At 46.2% G+C, this 17,725-nt stretch overlaps 1 protein-coding gene across 1 annotated transcript; it reads right to left on the bottom strand.

Moving 5' to 3' along the window:
- Positions 1-2,391: 2,391 nt before the first annotated feature.
- On the bottom strand, positions 2,392-6,663 carry LOC117639691. Its single transcript, XM_034375570.1, has 5 exons — positions 6,526-6,663; positions 5,975-6,091; positions 5,371-5,567; positions 3,965-4,169; positions 2,392-2,549 (listed from the first exon to the last, which is right to left on the bottom strand). Exons 1-5 carry the CDS (start codon positions 6,581-6,583, stop codon positions 2,533-2,535), a joined length of 594 nt encoding a protein of 197 aa, XP_034231461.1. The 5' UTR covers positions 6,584-6,663; the 3' UTR covers positions 2,392-2,532.
- Between the last annotated feature and the right edge of the window lie 11,062 nt (positions 6,664-17,725).

Below are 17,725 nucleotides of genomic sequence, written 5' to 3'. Positions count from 1 at the left end.
TCCCGATAGCAAGCAGGAAGTGTCGCAGGCCAAGGTACATGTTGACGCCATGCGTGGATTGTCGCTACTGGTGCCGCATGGCGAAGCCTGTCACAATAGGGTTCGTAGAATCCTGAACCGGAAGCAAGCAGACCAGCAGACGCCAAATTGGCCGGAAACTAACCTCTCTTCAGATCCAAAACTATTGCCGAGCTGTTCGAATATTGCTCGCGAAACACATATGCACTGCAAACAAGTATCAAACGACTGTTTATGTTTAAGTGTGGCTGATACCTTTGACGAACGTCTCTTTCCCATGTCGAGTTTGGATCTACTTCCGCCAACATGGCGTCTGTGTGCTTCCGGTTCAGGGATCTACGAAAGTACCCTATTTGAGTGTACGCCATCCAGTAGCTCGTCGTAACAGGCTTCGCGAACTTAAGAAGGTATTTGACCTATCGCTACTTGCCTCAGCAGTAGAAAAATAAGAAGTCTTCATATTAGACTGTACGGGGGCTCCAAATACCCAAGGCATTTTTCGGCGAGGAAGTTTGGCTCGATGCGAAATCAAATATGAGCTGCCATGTGCCTAATACCTTCTGAATACGTCCAGGATCTGAACTTAGTTTGGCAAAACAATTCCCCGTTTATTAACATAAACGTCCCCCGTGTATGTCACCACAGCTGCATGGACACATAACCTAACCAGCGGCGAACGTAATTTTGAACAAGTTGGAAAAGAAACTTACTATTGGTAGATTTGGGTCGGACCTGAACGGCTACACCACAAATTTCTTCAGGATTCAGACTCTAGCGTCGAATTTGAGATAAGTGCCGCCTTTCGTCACAATTTCTTCCCTCAACAAGCGACGCAGAGCCGCAGCGTCACTCCGGCACCGCTCTGACGTTGTTTTATCGGCATATTTTGTATCGACAGACTGTGGCACGCTAAACAACTGTTCCAAACAGTGAAAATATGACACTGCGTCAAGGGAAGTGCCTCCTACTGGACCGGAAGTGACCTCAGTGACGGTCTACAGGGATGATGGTAGGGGTATCGCGCATATCCCCCGTCTTAGCAGTGTCGTTGCCGCCCCCTGCTGGAACCCCCCTTCATGTACGGGGCGATGTGATTGGTTCGCTGGTCAAGTTGCGTGACAGTTGTGGTTTGACTCCCCTAAACTTCTGGCTAACTTTTATCGTATTAGGTCTCGAACCTGAGTCGGATGCCGAAATAGGGTACTTCGGAGGAAATCCAGACCGGAAGTCAGCGACAGAACGGGAGAAACAAACGAGCGTCGCGAGGCCGTGCTGAGCGGTGGTGGGGGCGTGGATGGGCAGAGTGGGGACAGCTTGCGCGCGCCGCCTTCACCCTCACTACACCCATTTCGGCCCCCTCCACCGCTCAGCACAGCCGCGCGATGGTCTTTTGTTTCTCCCGATCTATCGCTGACTTCCGGTCTAGGTTTTCTCCGAAGTACCCTAATGTTTGTATTTTGATTTTCAGGGCCCTCATAAACAAATGAAATGATGTAAAACCTAGCATGAGGACAAATGTCAGTTAAAAGCCGAATTTTGGTGTGTGGCGTGCCAAGGACATGCTTACTGACGCGACGGTGCAAAATCTCAGCCGAATGGGTTGAGCGGTTCAGGTGGAGTAGTGTACTCAGACATGCAAAACTCATCAACTCCACTGGCGTAACAGGCTGCACTATCACTCAGGAAACAGTACGCTGTCTGGCGTACACTTTCCTTCTGTTGAAAAGGAGAGTGTTTTTAGGGGGCAGTAGCACTTCGTGCACGCTTTTTCAATAGGGTACTTTCGTAGATCCCTGAACCGGAGGCACACAGACGCCATGTTGGCGGAAGTAGATCTAAACTTGACATGGGAAAGAGACGTTCGTCAAAGATATCGGCCACACTTGAACTTAACAGTCGTTTGATACTTGTTTGCAGTCTGTATGTGTTTCGCGAGCAATATTTGTACAGCTTGGCTATAGTTTTGGATCCGAAGAGAGGTTAGTTTCCGGCCAATTTGGCGTCTGCTGGTCTGCTTGCTTCCGGTTCAGGATTCTACGAAAGTACCCTATTGTTTTCGAATTTTCTGTCTGCACCTGAATTGAAAAGATATCCATGAATGCTAGAGACAAACGGCAGTAACCATGTGAAAGATCAATCTTTTTGCAACAATTTCAAAAAAAATATTTTGTTTTAGCATAAGGGGAGGCACTTATATGAGGGACGTAAAAAAGGTCTGCAAAATCATTCATGGTGTCACTGCGCGCACGATTTCAGCCTTGATTAGTGTCCAGTTATCTTAATTGATTTTCCCTGTGCGAATTCTTCCTCTCCTTGGTCAGGTATCGTGGAGGGGAAGCGCGCATAAGTTGACCTTGGTTCGCGAGGAGAGTATTTCTGGGTACAATGATTATTTATTCTTTACTTCTAAAATTTTCCATTTTTACTTTCTTCCATTGTCTTCACCCGCCGTGTCAGGGTCGATGTTTGAGTTTCTCCTGGGCAGACCACGCTCTTGAAACGCAGCAATTAAGTTCAGGCAACTGTAGCATCTGGTCCATAAATATAACTCGTTAGGAATTTGATCCAGCAGGGGAGTACGATGCACGCACTAGACGTTCACTGCGAGAAAACTATAGAGAATCCTGTTGATTTTTTCACAGCGTCGCTCTGTACCCAAAACTACAGTGATCTCCGTCTTTTAAAAGACGGAGGTCACTGTTATTTTTGGTGTTCATCTCTCTGTTGTCGGAGCGGCCAAGGCCACGTCGGGACAGCGTGGTCAAAGCCTTATAGGTCTTCGTTGGGTGCCCGAGGACGTCGACGGGCACCTCACAGGGTCCCCGATGACGATGCGAGCATTTTAGACCTAGGTTCCGACTATTCCTTGAAAAGGTCTCATCAAGATCTATTCGAATCAAGAATAAAAAATTTTCTTGGTCAACCCCCCTTATTTCAAGATCCAGTCGACCAATCAGGATCTTAAAAAAAGGGGGTTGACCAAGAATTTTTTCAAAATTCTTGATTCGAGTAGATCTTGACGAGACCTTTTCAACGAATGGTCGGAACCTAGGTCTAAAATGCTCGCATCGTCATCGGGGACCCTGTGAGGTGCCCGTTGACGTCCTCTGGGACCAAACGGTGACCTATGAGGCTTTGACCATGCCGTCCCGATGTGGCATTGGCCGCTCGGACAACAGAGAGATGAACACCAAAAACAACAGTGAGCTCCGTCTTTTAAAAGACGGAGATCACTGTAGTTTTTGGTACAGAGCGACGCTGTGAAAAAATTACCAGGATTCTCTGTAGTTTTTTCGCAGTGTTGTACAATCCCAATTTCCTTCTAAGAAATGCTGTGCTGTCATAATGCCAAACTGATTCTTAGTACTTTACAATACAAATAAGATGTTGGGAGTTTAGTGTCCGAAACAAATTTCGAAGTGGAACACTCATTCCAGGAACGTGACATCACGTTGAAACGAATGTGAAAAGATGTCACGTTCCTGTATGCATTCTGTCACATTCGTTTGAACGTGAAAAGCTAACTTATGGCTGATTCACATTGTAACGAATGTGACACAATGCTCACTCTACAAATCGAAGAGCGTCCATTGTATATACAATATGCTCTAACTGGAGCATGCCTGCCAAGCATGCACTTTATAGTGCATACATGCCATGTACACGCTAACTGATGCAGGCAACTCCCTATCCCTTTTGCACTGGACGCATGCTTCATTTAGCGTGTACATTGCATGTATCCACTAGTAAGTGCATGCTTGGCAAGCATGCTCCAGTTAGAGCATACAATGTGCGCTCTTCGATTTGTGGAGCGAATGAACCTGACATTTTGTCACATTCGCTTGAACGTGATGTTACGTTCCTGGAATGAAAGTGAATTCCCTTAGGTTAAGGGGAATGTTGACGCGATGGCAATTTTTCGTCCAGAGTGTTTTGTATTACTAACCACTGAATTGCACCGGCATGTCCTGCTCCCAAGTGTGCGGCCTGATGCGCAGGGTGCTGGGCCGGCTGGCGCTCTTGGTGGGGTCCACGGCGGCGGTCACCACATCGGCCGGGTGGTCTTTCCGCCACACTGCCAGCTCGTTGGCCCGGTGCTGCACCACCAGCTCGATCTCGCCGTGCCCGAAGCCAGTGGTCACGGAAGCCGACTGCAGGAGGGAGACTTTTATGGAGTAAACATCCACACTCTCATTCCAGAACGTGACATCACGTTCAAACGTATGTGACAAAATGTCACGATCGTTTGAGCATTGTGTCACATTTGTTGGAATGTGAATATGCTAATTTATGGCTGATAATAATGTGACACAATGCTCAAATGAACCTGTCACATTCGTTTGAACGTGATGTCACGTTCCTGGAATAACAGTGCAGGGATGCTTTTCGTTTCACTTTTAAGTTTTACTTCCGAACTCATCGCACTGAGAATGAACAAGTCATTACCTAAGAAGAAATGTAAATTAAACAAAAAAAAGTGGGGGAGTATCAAAGGGGAATATTTTACTCAAGGTCGTTAAATACTTTTTTCGCGATTTATTTGCGGACCGACGGGGTACTGGACATCCTGATAATGGCATCTTTTTTACTATAACCTCAGATTAAAATCTTAACTTTTTCGTCTGAAGCAGATCTGGCGAGTTGGTCGAATTTCTCTTTACCACTGCAACAGATACACAGGTCGTTTGTTTACGCGATTTGGCTAAAACGTTGTGAGTTCAAGGGTTCAAACTTAGTGTGAGCCATTAGAATAAATGTCATTCTGGTGTCAAATAAGGAAAAGAAATTGGAAATTACTTCAGTACTTCAAACCAAAACCCATTCGGACCCCCGACCTAAAGTTAAGTACATTGGTGGAGATCAAGATCACCACATTGTAATTTTCGTGGGGATCACGCTTAATTCTACGGTTTGACTAGGAAAGCAGTTCAGAAAACAGCCTTTTTCTAGCCCAAGTTTCTTCCAAAATACCACAGTGAAGAGAATTTGATCGCAATTAGCCCATCCTATTTCGCGCCTCAATTACGGGTCCGATGCGTGTCCGAGCGAAATTCATCCAAATCGGTTCAAAATTGTGGCATGTGTCTCGGAAACCGTGTATATTTTGTACTAGTTTCGAAAAACTCGTTTCAGTCGGAACTGCTTGCCTGCAACTCCACTACAAATTTGTGATTTCGGTCCGACATGAAAGTTGAATACGGTTCCATAATCAGTTTTCACGTACCTGTACCTTACCTCCTCCGCACGCAAATAATTTTCGAAAACTTTGATTTTAAAAAAAAACCTTGCGAAGTGAGCCTTTGAGTGTTCGCTTCACGTCTTCAATCGTGCTGTACTCAAGCATTCCATTACCTGGACTTTCGAGCATTTCCCTCCATGGGCGTCGCACATCCACGTCCAGTGCCGCAGCTCCCCCTCTTCGCCGGTCCCCACCAGCCACACCTTGGTGCAACTCTTGCCGCATAGGAGCAGTAGCACTCCAGAGTGCGCCCCGTGCTGCACCCGCGCCGTCACGGTGGTGTTGACAGGCAGTGCCACCGTGGGGAGTGCTGCACGAAACCACTTTTTAGACGACGATCTACGAAACTTCTGACTTAGGTACTAGAAAATCCTTCACTCTGAGCCTCTTACCGACTTTATCGTCAGTGACCAGGTACTATTGCCTACAGTAATAATATGTAGAAATTTCTCCTTAGATACGTGCACTATACTGCATAAAATAATTTGGGATTTCTTTGTAAATAAGCACTATCAAATACGTATGTAATAAATACACAAGCGAAAAGTACGTATTGATACATAAATCACTAGCGGTGCTACTGACAAAATGTCAATACCATGCGCACTAATATTCAATAGCGAGCTTGACTCTAAAGACGGCCTTTTTACTCAATTCAAGAATTTTGGGGTTCAGAACTGAATTACGCATCTTGAACCCCCACTAGAGTAAGCTTACCGTCACAAAGCGCCGATTCCTCGTCTCTGCCGTTACTGCAGTCATCCCGGCCGTTGCACCGCTTGTTTAGGTCGACGCAATCTCCGTCCTTGCATTCGAAGCCGCAACCACTGTTGGCTGATTTCAAAACTCACTATCTTGCTCACATCAGGAAAGGTTGCAAACTTTATTTTACAACCTTTCCTGTAGCCTTGTCCAATTAATAACCAATGATAGAAATTGATTCCTCTCAACGCATTAAACGAAAACAACATGGGTGACGTTTAGACGGACAGAGGGTAGGGAGTCACTGGCCGTCCGATATACCATCAGCACTTTGCCTTTAGCCATGGGTCGGCCGTGCCAGAGGTGCTCGCAGACTGGGAACCTTGGGAGCCAAGTAAGTAGCCACCTGTGCGTGTCGCGTGTCCATGGGAGAAGGCCAGTTCTCCCATGATTTGAGGACTTGCGCCTAGGCGACGCCCCATATAGTGGAGCAGGCGACAGGTGCACACGGTTTCAAGGCATGCTAAGCCTAGCGTGTAGGACGGGCCCCGAAAATCACAACGAACCGGTCTTGAACGCTGCAGCAACGCCCAGGAGCGCGACGAGGATCAGCACCTTCTGCATGGTTTCGAACTACTGCCGGCGGCGTGTCTTCCGCCCCAGTCCGCCGGCGGTGGCGATAAACTTGACTATCGCGTGGTGCCCTTGCTGCTCGACCGGTCGCGGTGACGTCACGCGAGGAAGCGCCGATATCGCAAACTTTGGCCCGCGACCTCAGGCAATGAATGTGCTGTGGCGCGGCGTGGCGTGACATCAATCGTCGACAAAACGGCTCTGTGATCAATGATTTTACGAAGAGAAGTTAACCTAACCCTTACTTCGTGTGAGTCATGATTGGTGGTTTGTGTGTCCTATGCATTTTCAACTCTTGGAGGTGTCCAGGACTCGCCGCTGTGTACATGAGTACCACTGACTACAACAAAAATATGACAAAAGTTTTATCTTTTACAAAAGACACTTTGCAACAATCAAAGATACCGATAAGTACCATTCTATGTTTCCTTCAGCCGCTTCTTTGGAATCGGCTGAGCCGTTCAGGAGGAGTAGTGCGGACACACACACACACCCAGACAGACAGACAGGAAAAACTTTTCAACCCCACTGGAGTAACAGGCTTCGCTATCGCTCAGCCAATTAAGTAACAAGGTAGGTGTACGCCAGACTGTGTCTTGTCGTAACAGGCTTCGCGATGCTGCGCCAGTTTCGACAATCCACGCCTGGCGTATACACCTACCTTGGCCTGCGGTGCTAACCTGCCTTCGGCAGACTGCCTTCCTTGGCAGACCGTGGAAATGGGCGTGATCCCCTCAAAAAGAGCATGTGCTCATCAAAATCTACACTAATGGGGCTAAACTTTCGGTCGGAGGTCTGAATGGGTTCTATTTTCGTCATCAGCAGCCTCAAAAACATTCAGAACGACATTGAACTTGACAAAAAGTTGAAAGTTCCAAAAAAGTTGTCTTTTTCCTGCCATTTTTAAAGTGTTTTTTGGCTAATATGACCGAATGGATTGAGATAGAAAGCTGAATTTTGGTGTGTGGCGAGCCAAGGATATGCCCAATGACCCTGCAAAATCTCAGCAGAATCGGCCGAGCCGTTTAGGAGGAGTAGTGCGGACACACAGACACACACACACACACAGACAGACAGATATGAAAAACTTTTCAACCCCACTGGAGTAACAGGCTTCGCTATCGCTCAGCCAATGAATGTCCAAAGAACATTAAAGTTATACGAATATAACATATCGTCTTTACCTCCAGGTGCACTGTAAACAGGGATCGGCACGATCCCCTTAACAGTTGTTGGCGCTGGATATGGTGCAAATCTATTGGGCGATTCACCAGCTTCCTTTTGGGATGGCGACGTACGGAAGCCTGATCCTGGATCTACATACTCTTTATCCAGTTCCGCAATCATTGCATCGATGGCGTCTGGACCTTCATTAAGCGGCATCAAAGTCAAAGAGCCTTGCGGCAAAAACAGATGCAGGTGATGGAGTGCATTCTCCCTCTTCCCGCTCTTGAGCTGTCCTTGACGGGGTGACAGACCCCTCAGGAATTTGTTCATCCATGTTTCCCTGCGAACAGATAAGAAACGTTCGACTCTAGTATACTATCCTTAGAGTAAGTTCGCAACCCACCAGTGAGGCTAGCACTGTAAGTTCAGCCACTTAGCACCAAAAACCTCAGAGTAGTAAAGAAGCTCCCAAATTGTGCAAGTGGCAAATTTAGAAAACATGTGTTTTCTTGGCCAGTAAATTTTTTAGCGACCTAATATTTTAGGATGTTTTTTCTTACCATAAGGGCATCTCAGAAAAAAATTTTGGTCAAAATCGGAAGGGGTCATGGGAAGGCGTTGCACGTATTAAATGAATTAGCTCTTTGTGAATTATATGCATCATGTCTAAGCTGAAGCACTTGATTTGATGAAATGTTAAGCTTTCTGGAACAACTGATGGGCCATTTATTCCATATTTGGAAGAAAGACTTTTTCATTCTTGCAGAGTTTGGGCTGATGACAGTGATTGCAAGTGTTCCTTGCGCTATTCTAAACTTCTCAACTGAAATTCTTCTTCAGAGAACAACTCTTTCACTTCTTCTGCACTACCATAGCAAAGGAGACATGGAGAATGAGCTTTAGATTTAGATTCTTTGGATCCACACATGACGGATATTGCTGGTATGTCCCCAGACACACAGTAGAGAGCACCACGGAATGTTCTATCATAGCCATTTATAGGAACTTTAATTCCCTTTTCAAGATCAGCAATGTCATTCATAAATGGCTTCAATATTTTTACATGTCGGTTATATTTATAGTCTAGGGTCAGTGACTTCTTTAAAGATACTTTTTCTCTCAAACTTAGCTCAAATTCTGAAACCTTTTTCCACGTGTTCTCTACCCTAAGGCCTACCAATGTGCCATATTTCAGAATTTGAACTGCGATGGCGAGAAAGCTGTTGAAAAGTGTGGCTGGCGTTTTTTGTGGGTGGCCAACATGAGTCACGTCTACTGGTTTCCACTGTCGGCTTCGAACACCCCACTGGCAAGTGTCACTGTTGTCCAGCCCATGGGCTGTTGGCGGGAGCTCTGGCTCGGTTGTATTAATGCATAAATACAACCGAGCCAGAGCTCCCGCCAACAGTCTGCGGTCCGGCCCAGCCTTGTACACAGTGAACCCTATAAACGCTTACTCTGAGTGTCGTGGCTGCTTTCGCACTCACACAGTCAAACCAGCGGTGTAAGCGGCGGCAACGTTTGACTGCAGGGTGCGTTTTGAGAGGGGAAGAAAGAGCGCTGGACCGACCAGGAGTGTAGTGGGTTTGAGGGTGAGTAGACGAGTCGACTAGCGACTTGCTAGCAATTGCGTCTGCGTGTCTTTCATCTTTTTGCAAAATCATAGATTTCTTGGCTTCAGTGTTGAGTTGAGACAGTACTGAAAATGTGGCACCTTGTACCAAAACCACCACAAAACAAACATGTGTCAGGGGGAAAAGACTGTTTTTAGTCTGTGTTTTCACAGGAGAAATAGAGTTGGCAATGCTGGTTCGCTGGGCCTTGGCTTCTTCCTGCCTCTATCCAGTCTCGATGAGCTAAATTCAAGGTGACAGGATCTGTGCCAGCCTGCTGCTTTGTTGGTTAGGGTATCAAGCAACCCCCCGCCCTCTTTGAGAGATTTCTCTTTGAGAGGCCTTAGGGTACTTGTCCAAGCTTTTTAAACTCTTCCAAATTCTGTGCCAATTTGGAGTAGCCTTCATTTTTGTCCGAACTTCTACCGGGGAAAGTGAGCTCTTCGTTCGTGCTCAATTCACACAATTTGAGTGTCCCTCCATATAACTTACAAGTGCACCTTTTTCATCCAATGTTGGATTAGGCAGTCTTATTACCTTTTTAGGAGCCGTCGTCCCTGCCTCTCCTTGGTTCAGCCTTTTCTTTCCTTTCACTAGAAACACTAAAAACAATACATAAAACATAATGTGGCAGTCCTGCACGAATGTAGGTACGGTTGCCAGGCCGTGCGCGGCCCTCGGGAGCGGCAGTACCAGCTGGAAAAAAATTATCAACATCACACACTGGAAAACATGGTTATGTGGGGCCGTCGTATGAGTTGCTTGTACTTACATATCCGCGCGATTCCCAGGCGGCGGCGGCCACGCAAATGGCCAGCCTGCGGGTCGACGTCCCATGGGCCCCGCTGCGGATGTGGTAATCCAGCGCCGAAGGAGTAGAATGTTCCTCTCGGCAGATGGGGCAGATGATTGTGTTGATGAACTCCCCGCCAGCCTGGTAGTCGTCTTCACATCCTATTGCCCCATTCATGGAACACATTACAAGACAAAATTTAACTCCTTAAGGTAGGAAAGAGTTTTCAATGAAAACTAGGCACTTTAAAAAAAGGGGCTTCAATGGGTATTTCTCACCTTAACTTAACATATAACCAACACTGCCTTCATAACGTAACATAAGACAATGTTCGCTAAAGGTTAAGGGTGCGGACTTTTGAAAGTACTTGCAAAAGTATATCCACACAAATTCGAGACATAAAAAAATAACCTACCCTTTTGAAAAGATGTTAGAAGTAAAGGGTAATAACTTAAACTCTTACGATAACGTTTTGATGCCCTTATGAGGTAAGTTAAGGATCCCTGGACGCTAACCTGCTCGCTCAGGCGGACGAACACTCGAAAAATGGTTCACATTCGTTTCTAAGCTGATTAAGGTTACTGTAAAGTGAAAAAATGTGAAATATCATTTTTCAAAATAATTGTGGCATCATGTTTGTATTTAGGTTTCAGGTTGCTTCCTATAAGATAAACTTAAGCCCAAAGTTGAGGCACTCAACTCCCATTATTTTTGAGTTATTGAAGTTTACGTAACAAATTTAGTCGTTAACTAAAAATTCTCCTTGCGATGAACCAAAAGTTGTCGAGACTTGATTTTTGTTTTACAAGTTCTTTATTGATTTGCCTATCTCGTAGCAAAGCCGGATTTCCAAAATTCCAACATGAAACAGGAATTTTTCTCAAAAAACACAAAAAAACACCAAAAATTAGCAAAATTTTACCAAATTAAAGTAAAAAATTCAAAACGCATTTTCCAAATAGAAATTACAGCTTATCTATGCATATATTGTGAAATCCGGCTTTGCTAGTCTGTTTGCATGTCCATTGGGCCTTAAAATAAAAAATCACACCTCCGTAAACTTTTTGGTTCATCGCAAGGAGAATTTTTAGTAAACGGCTAAAATAACACTAAAACCCTCATAACTTTGGAACTAATGGGAGTTGGGAGTCCAGTCTGTGGCTGTGAAAGTTTTTCATAGTAAGCAACTAAATCACCAAAAACCAAAGCACTGCCACCTATACTCTGGAAGATAGTTTTTTCACCTTACAGTAACCTTAAGAAAATGAGATTTTTATATGATTACTGACACCACAGTCCTTTGGTAACACTCCAACAATACAAGGACCAACAAGGACACAATAAACTTAAATAAATTAACGTTCGCTCTTCAACGACAGCTCGATCCTTTTCTTTGTTTGCTCGCTCACCGCGCTATCGCCTTCCCTTCTCGCTCGCCGCGACTCCGCTAGCTCGCTTCCCGCTCGCTCGTTCGTGCACTCGCCTGGCCCGGTTCGCTCAATGCTCGCGTTCGCTGACCCGGTCGCTCGCGTCGCGGTCGCGGCTAGGTCGCTCGTCCATCCGATCGCTCGCGCCGCGCTCGCGGCTAGTTCACTCGCTCTTCCGGCTCGCTCGCTGCTTTTGCTCTCCAGAAGCCCTCCAGGGAGCGCGATCTCTTCGGCCATAGTCTGCGTCAAAGGTGGTGCCAAACGCCACGTCCAATGGCACTAACTGTGCGATTAAACCATGAAGCTATGCTTCCTCTTCCTACCTTTCGTCTCCGTCCAAAGGCTTTTTTGACAGCGAATCGTACGCTCGAGATGGCAATCACAAACGGCATGCTAGCGCAACGCAACCATGGGAACCTTCGGCGTGCGTATTGTTAGCAGGGTAATTCCACGGAAGCGAATAACACTTTTTCGGCGCGACCTCACCGATTTCGCTCAAACTCGGTGAATCGATTCTTACTAGTGCCCTTTGGATCCCTGCAAAATATTAGCACTTTATCTCAAGCCGTTTCCGAGATATAAGCATTTGAAAATTTTACAACTTTTTTGAAAAAAGTTACACTTTTTTCAAAAAGCTGAAATATCTCAGCCAATTTTAAAGCTACATAAAAACCGAGTACACCGTTGGAAAGAGCACAAAAAAATGAATCAAATCAAGTCATAAAACGTCCCTTAAGGTCCATGAACATTTTATCATTTTCTCTCAAACTGAAATAATCGGTTTTTGCTATACCCAAAATACCTCATCTTCGATTTGCTTCAAACTTGGTGGGAAGGCTCCTCAGACCATCTACTTTAATGCCCTAAAATATTGGGAATCTTTTTTGCCTCGTTCGCCGTCCACAGGGCCCAACGTGTGTCGGTGCACCCAGAAAACAGCAAAAAACAGCCGAAAAATTGACCTTTGGCCACCGTTGCCTCTCCTGGTTGTTTGAATTGCGCGCCAACAGTTGCGTGGTTGCCAATTTTTCATACTCGAACCCGTTCCGCCACCTTGTTTTGATTCGCTTTCGTGAAGAGGTTAGAGGGGTTCGTTACACAGCAACGGATTCAAGAGTTTCATTACTTTTAATTCATGACAACATGCAGTGCTACCTGCAAAACAGCCGGACCACTGATTGTGGTCCGGAGCTGGTGCCGGCCGAAGAACTAACTGATTCTGTCATGGAACTGATTCGAAGAAGAAGTGGTCTCTGTCAGAGTATAGACAAAGTTTGTGTCAAACACTTTAAAGAAATTATAGTATTTTTCCCCCTTCGCAGAAGAAAATGTGTTGATCCATTTCATAGACACAGGAAATGTGTGTCTAAGAATCTTTCAGAGGTTAAAGTGTTCCATAAAGTGTCTCACACACACTTTTTCAATATTCTGACAGAGACCACTTCTCCTTCGAATTAGTTCCGTCAAAGAATTACTAAGCTCTTCGGTCGGCACCAGCTCCGGACCACAATCAGTGGTCCGGCTGTTTTGCAGGTAGCACTGCATGTTGTCATGAATTAAAAGTAATGAAACTCTTGAATCCGTTGCTGTGTAACGAACCCCTCTAACCGACGCGACTCCGGGCAGGAAGGCCTGCACAGGCGCAGGGTCCAACTTAGAGAGCCTGCTATGTCCAACCCATCCTAACCTCACCTAACGGAGTCGCGACAGATCTTACGCTACTCGCGACGGATCTTACTCTATTCGGGACAGACACGGAAAAAAAGAAATTCGCTGATTCAGCGAGAAAATCGCTGACTCAGCGAATTTTGGCCTTCTAGATTTGAGACAAGGGGCAAATTCGCTGAAACAGCGATCTTTTGTTCGCCAAACAAATATTCGCTGGAATAGCAAACAAATATTGCTGGGATTGCGATTCATGAACGCTGGGGCAGATACGGAATGTTGGCTAGGAAATGTGTTAGCGACTTTGGTTTCGCTGAAATAGCGAACAATCTTTGCCCCTAATCTAGCAAAACGCGTATCGCTGGCTGATCCAGCGTCAACATACTTGCTGTTTGACGTTGGTCCAGCCCAACGGATGTATGATGTATGATACCTGGTGACGCTCAGCTTCGCAAATATCCAACCTCGGTTGGATTTGAACCCGTGATCTTTTCAATACCAGACGCACACTTTACCTCCAGGCTACCATGACATTCTCCTCGCATCAGCCAGAGGTTCCCACTTGTGTCCTGCGCCCACTTTCGACATGCTGTTTGTTCGTTTAGCAAATAAATTCGCTCATTGGTAGGCAAAATGTGATTGCCACATCAGCTAACTGGGGTTCGCTAAACTAGCGTTATTTATCCTCGTGTTAGCGTTTATTTTCGCCACTTCAGCAAACTTGAGTCTAGCAAACGCAGTTTCGCTGAAGTAGCGAAATATTTTTTTTCCGTGGATCTTACTCTATTCGCGACAGATCTTACGCTACTCGCGACGGATCTTACTCTATTCGGGACAGATCTTCCTCTATTCGCGACAGATCTTACTCTATTCGCGACAGATCTTACGCTAATTGCGGCAGATACCGCCTAAAGCAACAAAAAAAATAATCATGAGGATTAGATCCCGCGCCTGCAGCATGTGGGCCAGGCGCGCTACACCTCGTCCACCGTGTCATCTGCCGAGAAGGGTCTCCAGTTGCAAACACTATCCGCCGCAGCGCTGCGTACCCCCACCCTTGATCCATGGAACCCTGCGCCTGTGCAGTCCTTCCTGCCCCGAGTCACGCCGCCCCTCTAACCTCTTCACGAAAGCGAATCAAAACAAGGTGGCGGAACGGGTTCGAGTATGAAAAATTGGCAACCACGCAACTGTTGGCGCGCAATTCAAACAACCAGGAGAGGCAACGGTGGCCAAAGGTCAATTTTTCGGCTGTTTTTTGCTGTTTTCTGGGTGCACCGACACACGTTGGGTCCTGTGGACGGCGAACGAGGCAAAAAAGATTCCCAATATTTTAGGGCATTAAAGTAGATGGTCTGAGGAGCCTTCCCACCAAGTTTGAAGCAAATCGAAGATGAGGTATTTCGGGTATAGCAAAAACCGATTTTTTCAGTTTGAGAGAAAATGATAAAATGTTCATGGACCTTAAGGGACGTTTTATGACTTGATTTGATTCATTTTTTTGTGCTCTTTCCAACGGTGTACTCGGTTTTTATGTAGCTTTAAAATTGGCCGAGATATTTCAGCTTTTTGAAAAAAGTGTAACTTTTTTCAAAAAAGTTGTAAAATTTTCAAATGCTTATATCTCGGAAACGGCTTGAGATAAAGTGCTAATATTTTGCAGGGATCCAAAGGGCACTAGTAAGAATCGATTCACCGAGTTTGAGCGAAATCGGTGAGGTCGCGCCGAAAAAGTGTTATTCGCTTCCGTGGAATTACCCAGCAGGCGTTCAAAGGGTCAACCTCGCACTCGCACGCCCAAAGTGTCTTCCTGCTGTCTTTCCTCCCCGTACCATTGAAGGGGCCACGCGGGGTGCGACCACGAACATGCCACAGACGTGTCACTGCAGATTTTTGCAGAAATTGCACCGGGCGACCGATACTAGATGGCTGGAGTCATGGAAACCCTTACGAAAATCGCTCTAAATCCCCCTGACCTCGTTCGACACGCTTGCCGGAAAGCCCCGTACGAACGGTTGTAGTTGCTTGCGGAATTTTGTAGCCTCGGTGCACCCGCCTCGTGTGGAATGGATTGGATTCCTTCGATGCAGCTGATTCTGCTTTCGTTTCCCACTAGCAGCGCGGAACTAGTGGCATTGCGCTGTGACGTGCAAGCTAGGGCAAGGACGCCTGCGAACCGTACTCTAAATGTCTTACAATGAAATTTGACCTATGTTATTCGTATGTTACAGTAAATTCGGCGCAAGCATAATACGAAGCAATATTCCTTCGTGATACGAATCTTTTTGGCTTTTTCATTGTAAGATACAAAGAAAAACCTTCGGAATACGAAGAAAAACCACCTTCGTTTTATGCTTGCGCCATTTCCTTCGTATTATGGGAAATTTCTTCGTAAGACGTTTAGAGTGCAACCGACACGCACCGCTGCGCGGCGGAACGGCTGCACAGCCCCTGCTGCAGCTAGAGCCCTACATACCCCTTCGGGGTTACGGTGAGAGATATGAAAGAGGTCGGGGATAGGGGTCGGCATGTTTTGCTTGTCCTAACACGCAACAGCGGAAGGGGTGGCTGAGAGGTATGGGGATTATTAGGAAAAACGAATACATATTTGCACTTTTATTTTGCTTAAAACAAGGTCTATTACTGGCGACGATGGCGGCGATCACGCGCAGCCTCAAGCTCTTGAACGATGCGCTGTCTTGTCACCCTACCGCGAGCCATTAAACCGCGGACCTGTGCTCCAGGGTTATCTTCTTCACCATCTTGATCATGGTCATCTCCATGCACATTGTGATTCCGCAGCAAGTGGTTCGGCATATTCTCAAAGTGAGGAATTTGGGTCAAGACTCGCAGATTGTGCAGCACGGTGATCGCCACAATAAAGTGGCACGTCGAAATGGGGTCATAGTGCAGCTCACGCTCGTCATTAATAGCTCTGCAAATAAAACCAATATAATGTTTAAAATAGATGCGTACACTGTCTACTTACACACTAGAGTGGAACTCTAATAATTCCCTCGTAAACCTTCCATGTAGGATCAGTGCACCTTGCTGAATCTCACCTAAATACCCCTTTCATTAAGCCAATGCACCTTTCAACAGCATTCCTGTCGCTCATGTGTGCCTTATTGTATCGGGACTCAGGCGTGCCCTCCCGGGGTCTTTCATCCCGTGCAAAAGGTGTCATAATCCAAGGTTCCAAGGGGTATCCAGAATCTCCTGTATCGAGTGGTTAGGGACAAAAACACCATTAATTACCATCAATATAGAACGACTGAGCTGCACATTGATGGATCATTTGTGAAGACGAACCCTGTAGGTGACATCGACGCACGGTGTGGAGCTGCTCCATCTGACGCCGAACTGAGCTTGAATTCCATGTTGTTAATGTACAAGCGACGATCACAAGTCTGTGAAAAAAGAACCCAATTTCCTGTAGCAATCACTTCCTTCAGTTTTAAAATTCAGGAGGGCATTTCAGAGTGTCAATGAAACTTACAACTTGCACATTCATACTTGCAAAACTCTTCCTACCCATAAATGCATGTCCATGGTTTTCAATAGACGGCTTCATAATCTTCATGAGAGTGCCATCGGTATAAGCAAGTGTGTTGTCGATCTGACCACCCAACATGTTATTCCTGCAGTAAACAAAAAAAAAATAGGACACATTCTCCAATCCAATTTACCAATCATAACTTAAACTGCTCTGCTGGCCCTTACCTCTCGACACAGATGTCGGCTTCCTCAGCAGTCATAGGAAACCTAATGAGACGAGTTGCAATCTCGGGAGAGTTTAAGGCCTCCGTTATTTCATCAATGTAATTTGACTCAGTTAGCTGTGCTATGCAGGCATCGTGGTTCTTTCCCGTTGGGTGTTGGTATGACCCTGTAGCGAAGAAACTGAGCACAACCAATACCTGTGGCACAGTTCAACAACATTTTATTATAAATAAACCCTGCTCCGAGTATTGTCACCTTGAACTATGCGCCAACTAACCTTCTTCTCCAGAGGCAGTGCAAGGTCACTGGATCTCCTTAAGACAAGAGGCCTGATGAGATCCACCAGACTTAATACCACGTCCTGTGATAGCCTGTACGACTTCACAAAGGACTGGTAGGTGACCAGGGCCGGACTGGCTCCGATTAGCTCGAAACTGGCACCATTGGTTTTTTCTCGTCGCCCCGATTCCAAAAATACCCCTACATGCCCTCCTAGCTGCATCCGTTGCCGAGATCCTCCCCGACCCCATGTAGACCATGATGCACCTGCAGCAGCGCCCCCGGGGCTCGGATCGGATTTGCTGTCACCGGGCGGTTCTTAGGGTCCCCCAAGGAGGCTACACACCAAATTTGGTCAAGATCGGACCACGGGAAGTCCTCGGACGGACGGACGGACGCACAGCAGGGATCATACTATATGCCCGTCCCTCCGTCATTTTTTTTTTACAAAAAATAAACGGGACGG

The sequence above is a fragment of the Thrips palmi genome, unplaced genomic scaffold, assembly GCF_012932325.1.
Source record: "Thrips palmi isolate BJ-2018 unplaced genomic scaffold, TpBJ-2018v1 HiC_scaffold_1, whole genome shotgun sequence".
Taxonomy (NCBI): domain Eukaryota; kingdom Metazoa; phylum Arthropoda; class Insecta; order Thysanoptera; family Thripidae; genus Thrips; species Thrips palmi.
This window is presented reverse-complemented; position numbering and strand designations above follow the sequence as displayed.

What these genes read in the sequence shown, in the direction of transcription:
- LOC117639691 (XM_034375570.1), bottom strand. Translation starts at nt 6,583, where the DNA reads ATGCAGAAGGTGCTGATCCTCGTCGCGCTCCTGGGCGTTGCTGCAGCG. An exon ending in TGCTGCAGCGTTCAAGACCG is followed by an intron (nt 6,092 to 6,525) that starts GTTCGTTGTGAT and finishes TTTTGAAATCAG; the next exon opens with CCAACAGTGGTTGCGGCTTC. An exon ending in GGAATCGGCGCTTTGTGACG is followed by an intron (nt 5,568 to 5,974) that starts GTAAGCTTACTC and finishes GGTTTCGTGCAG; the next exon opens with CACTCCCCACGGTGGCACTG.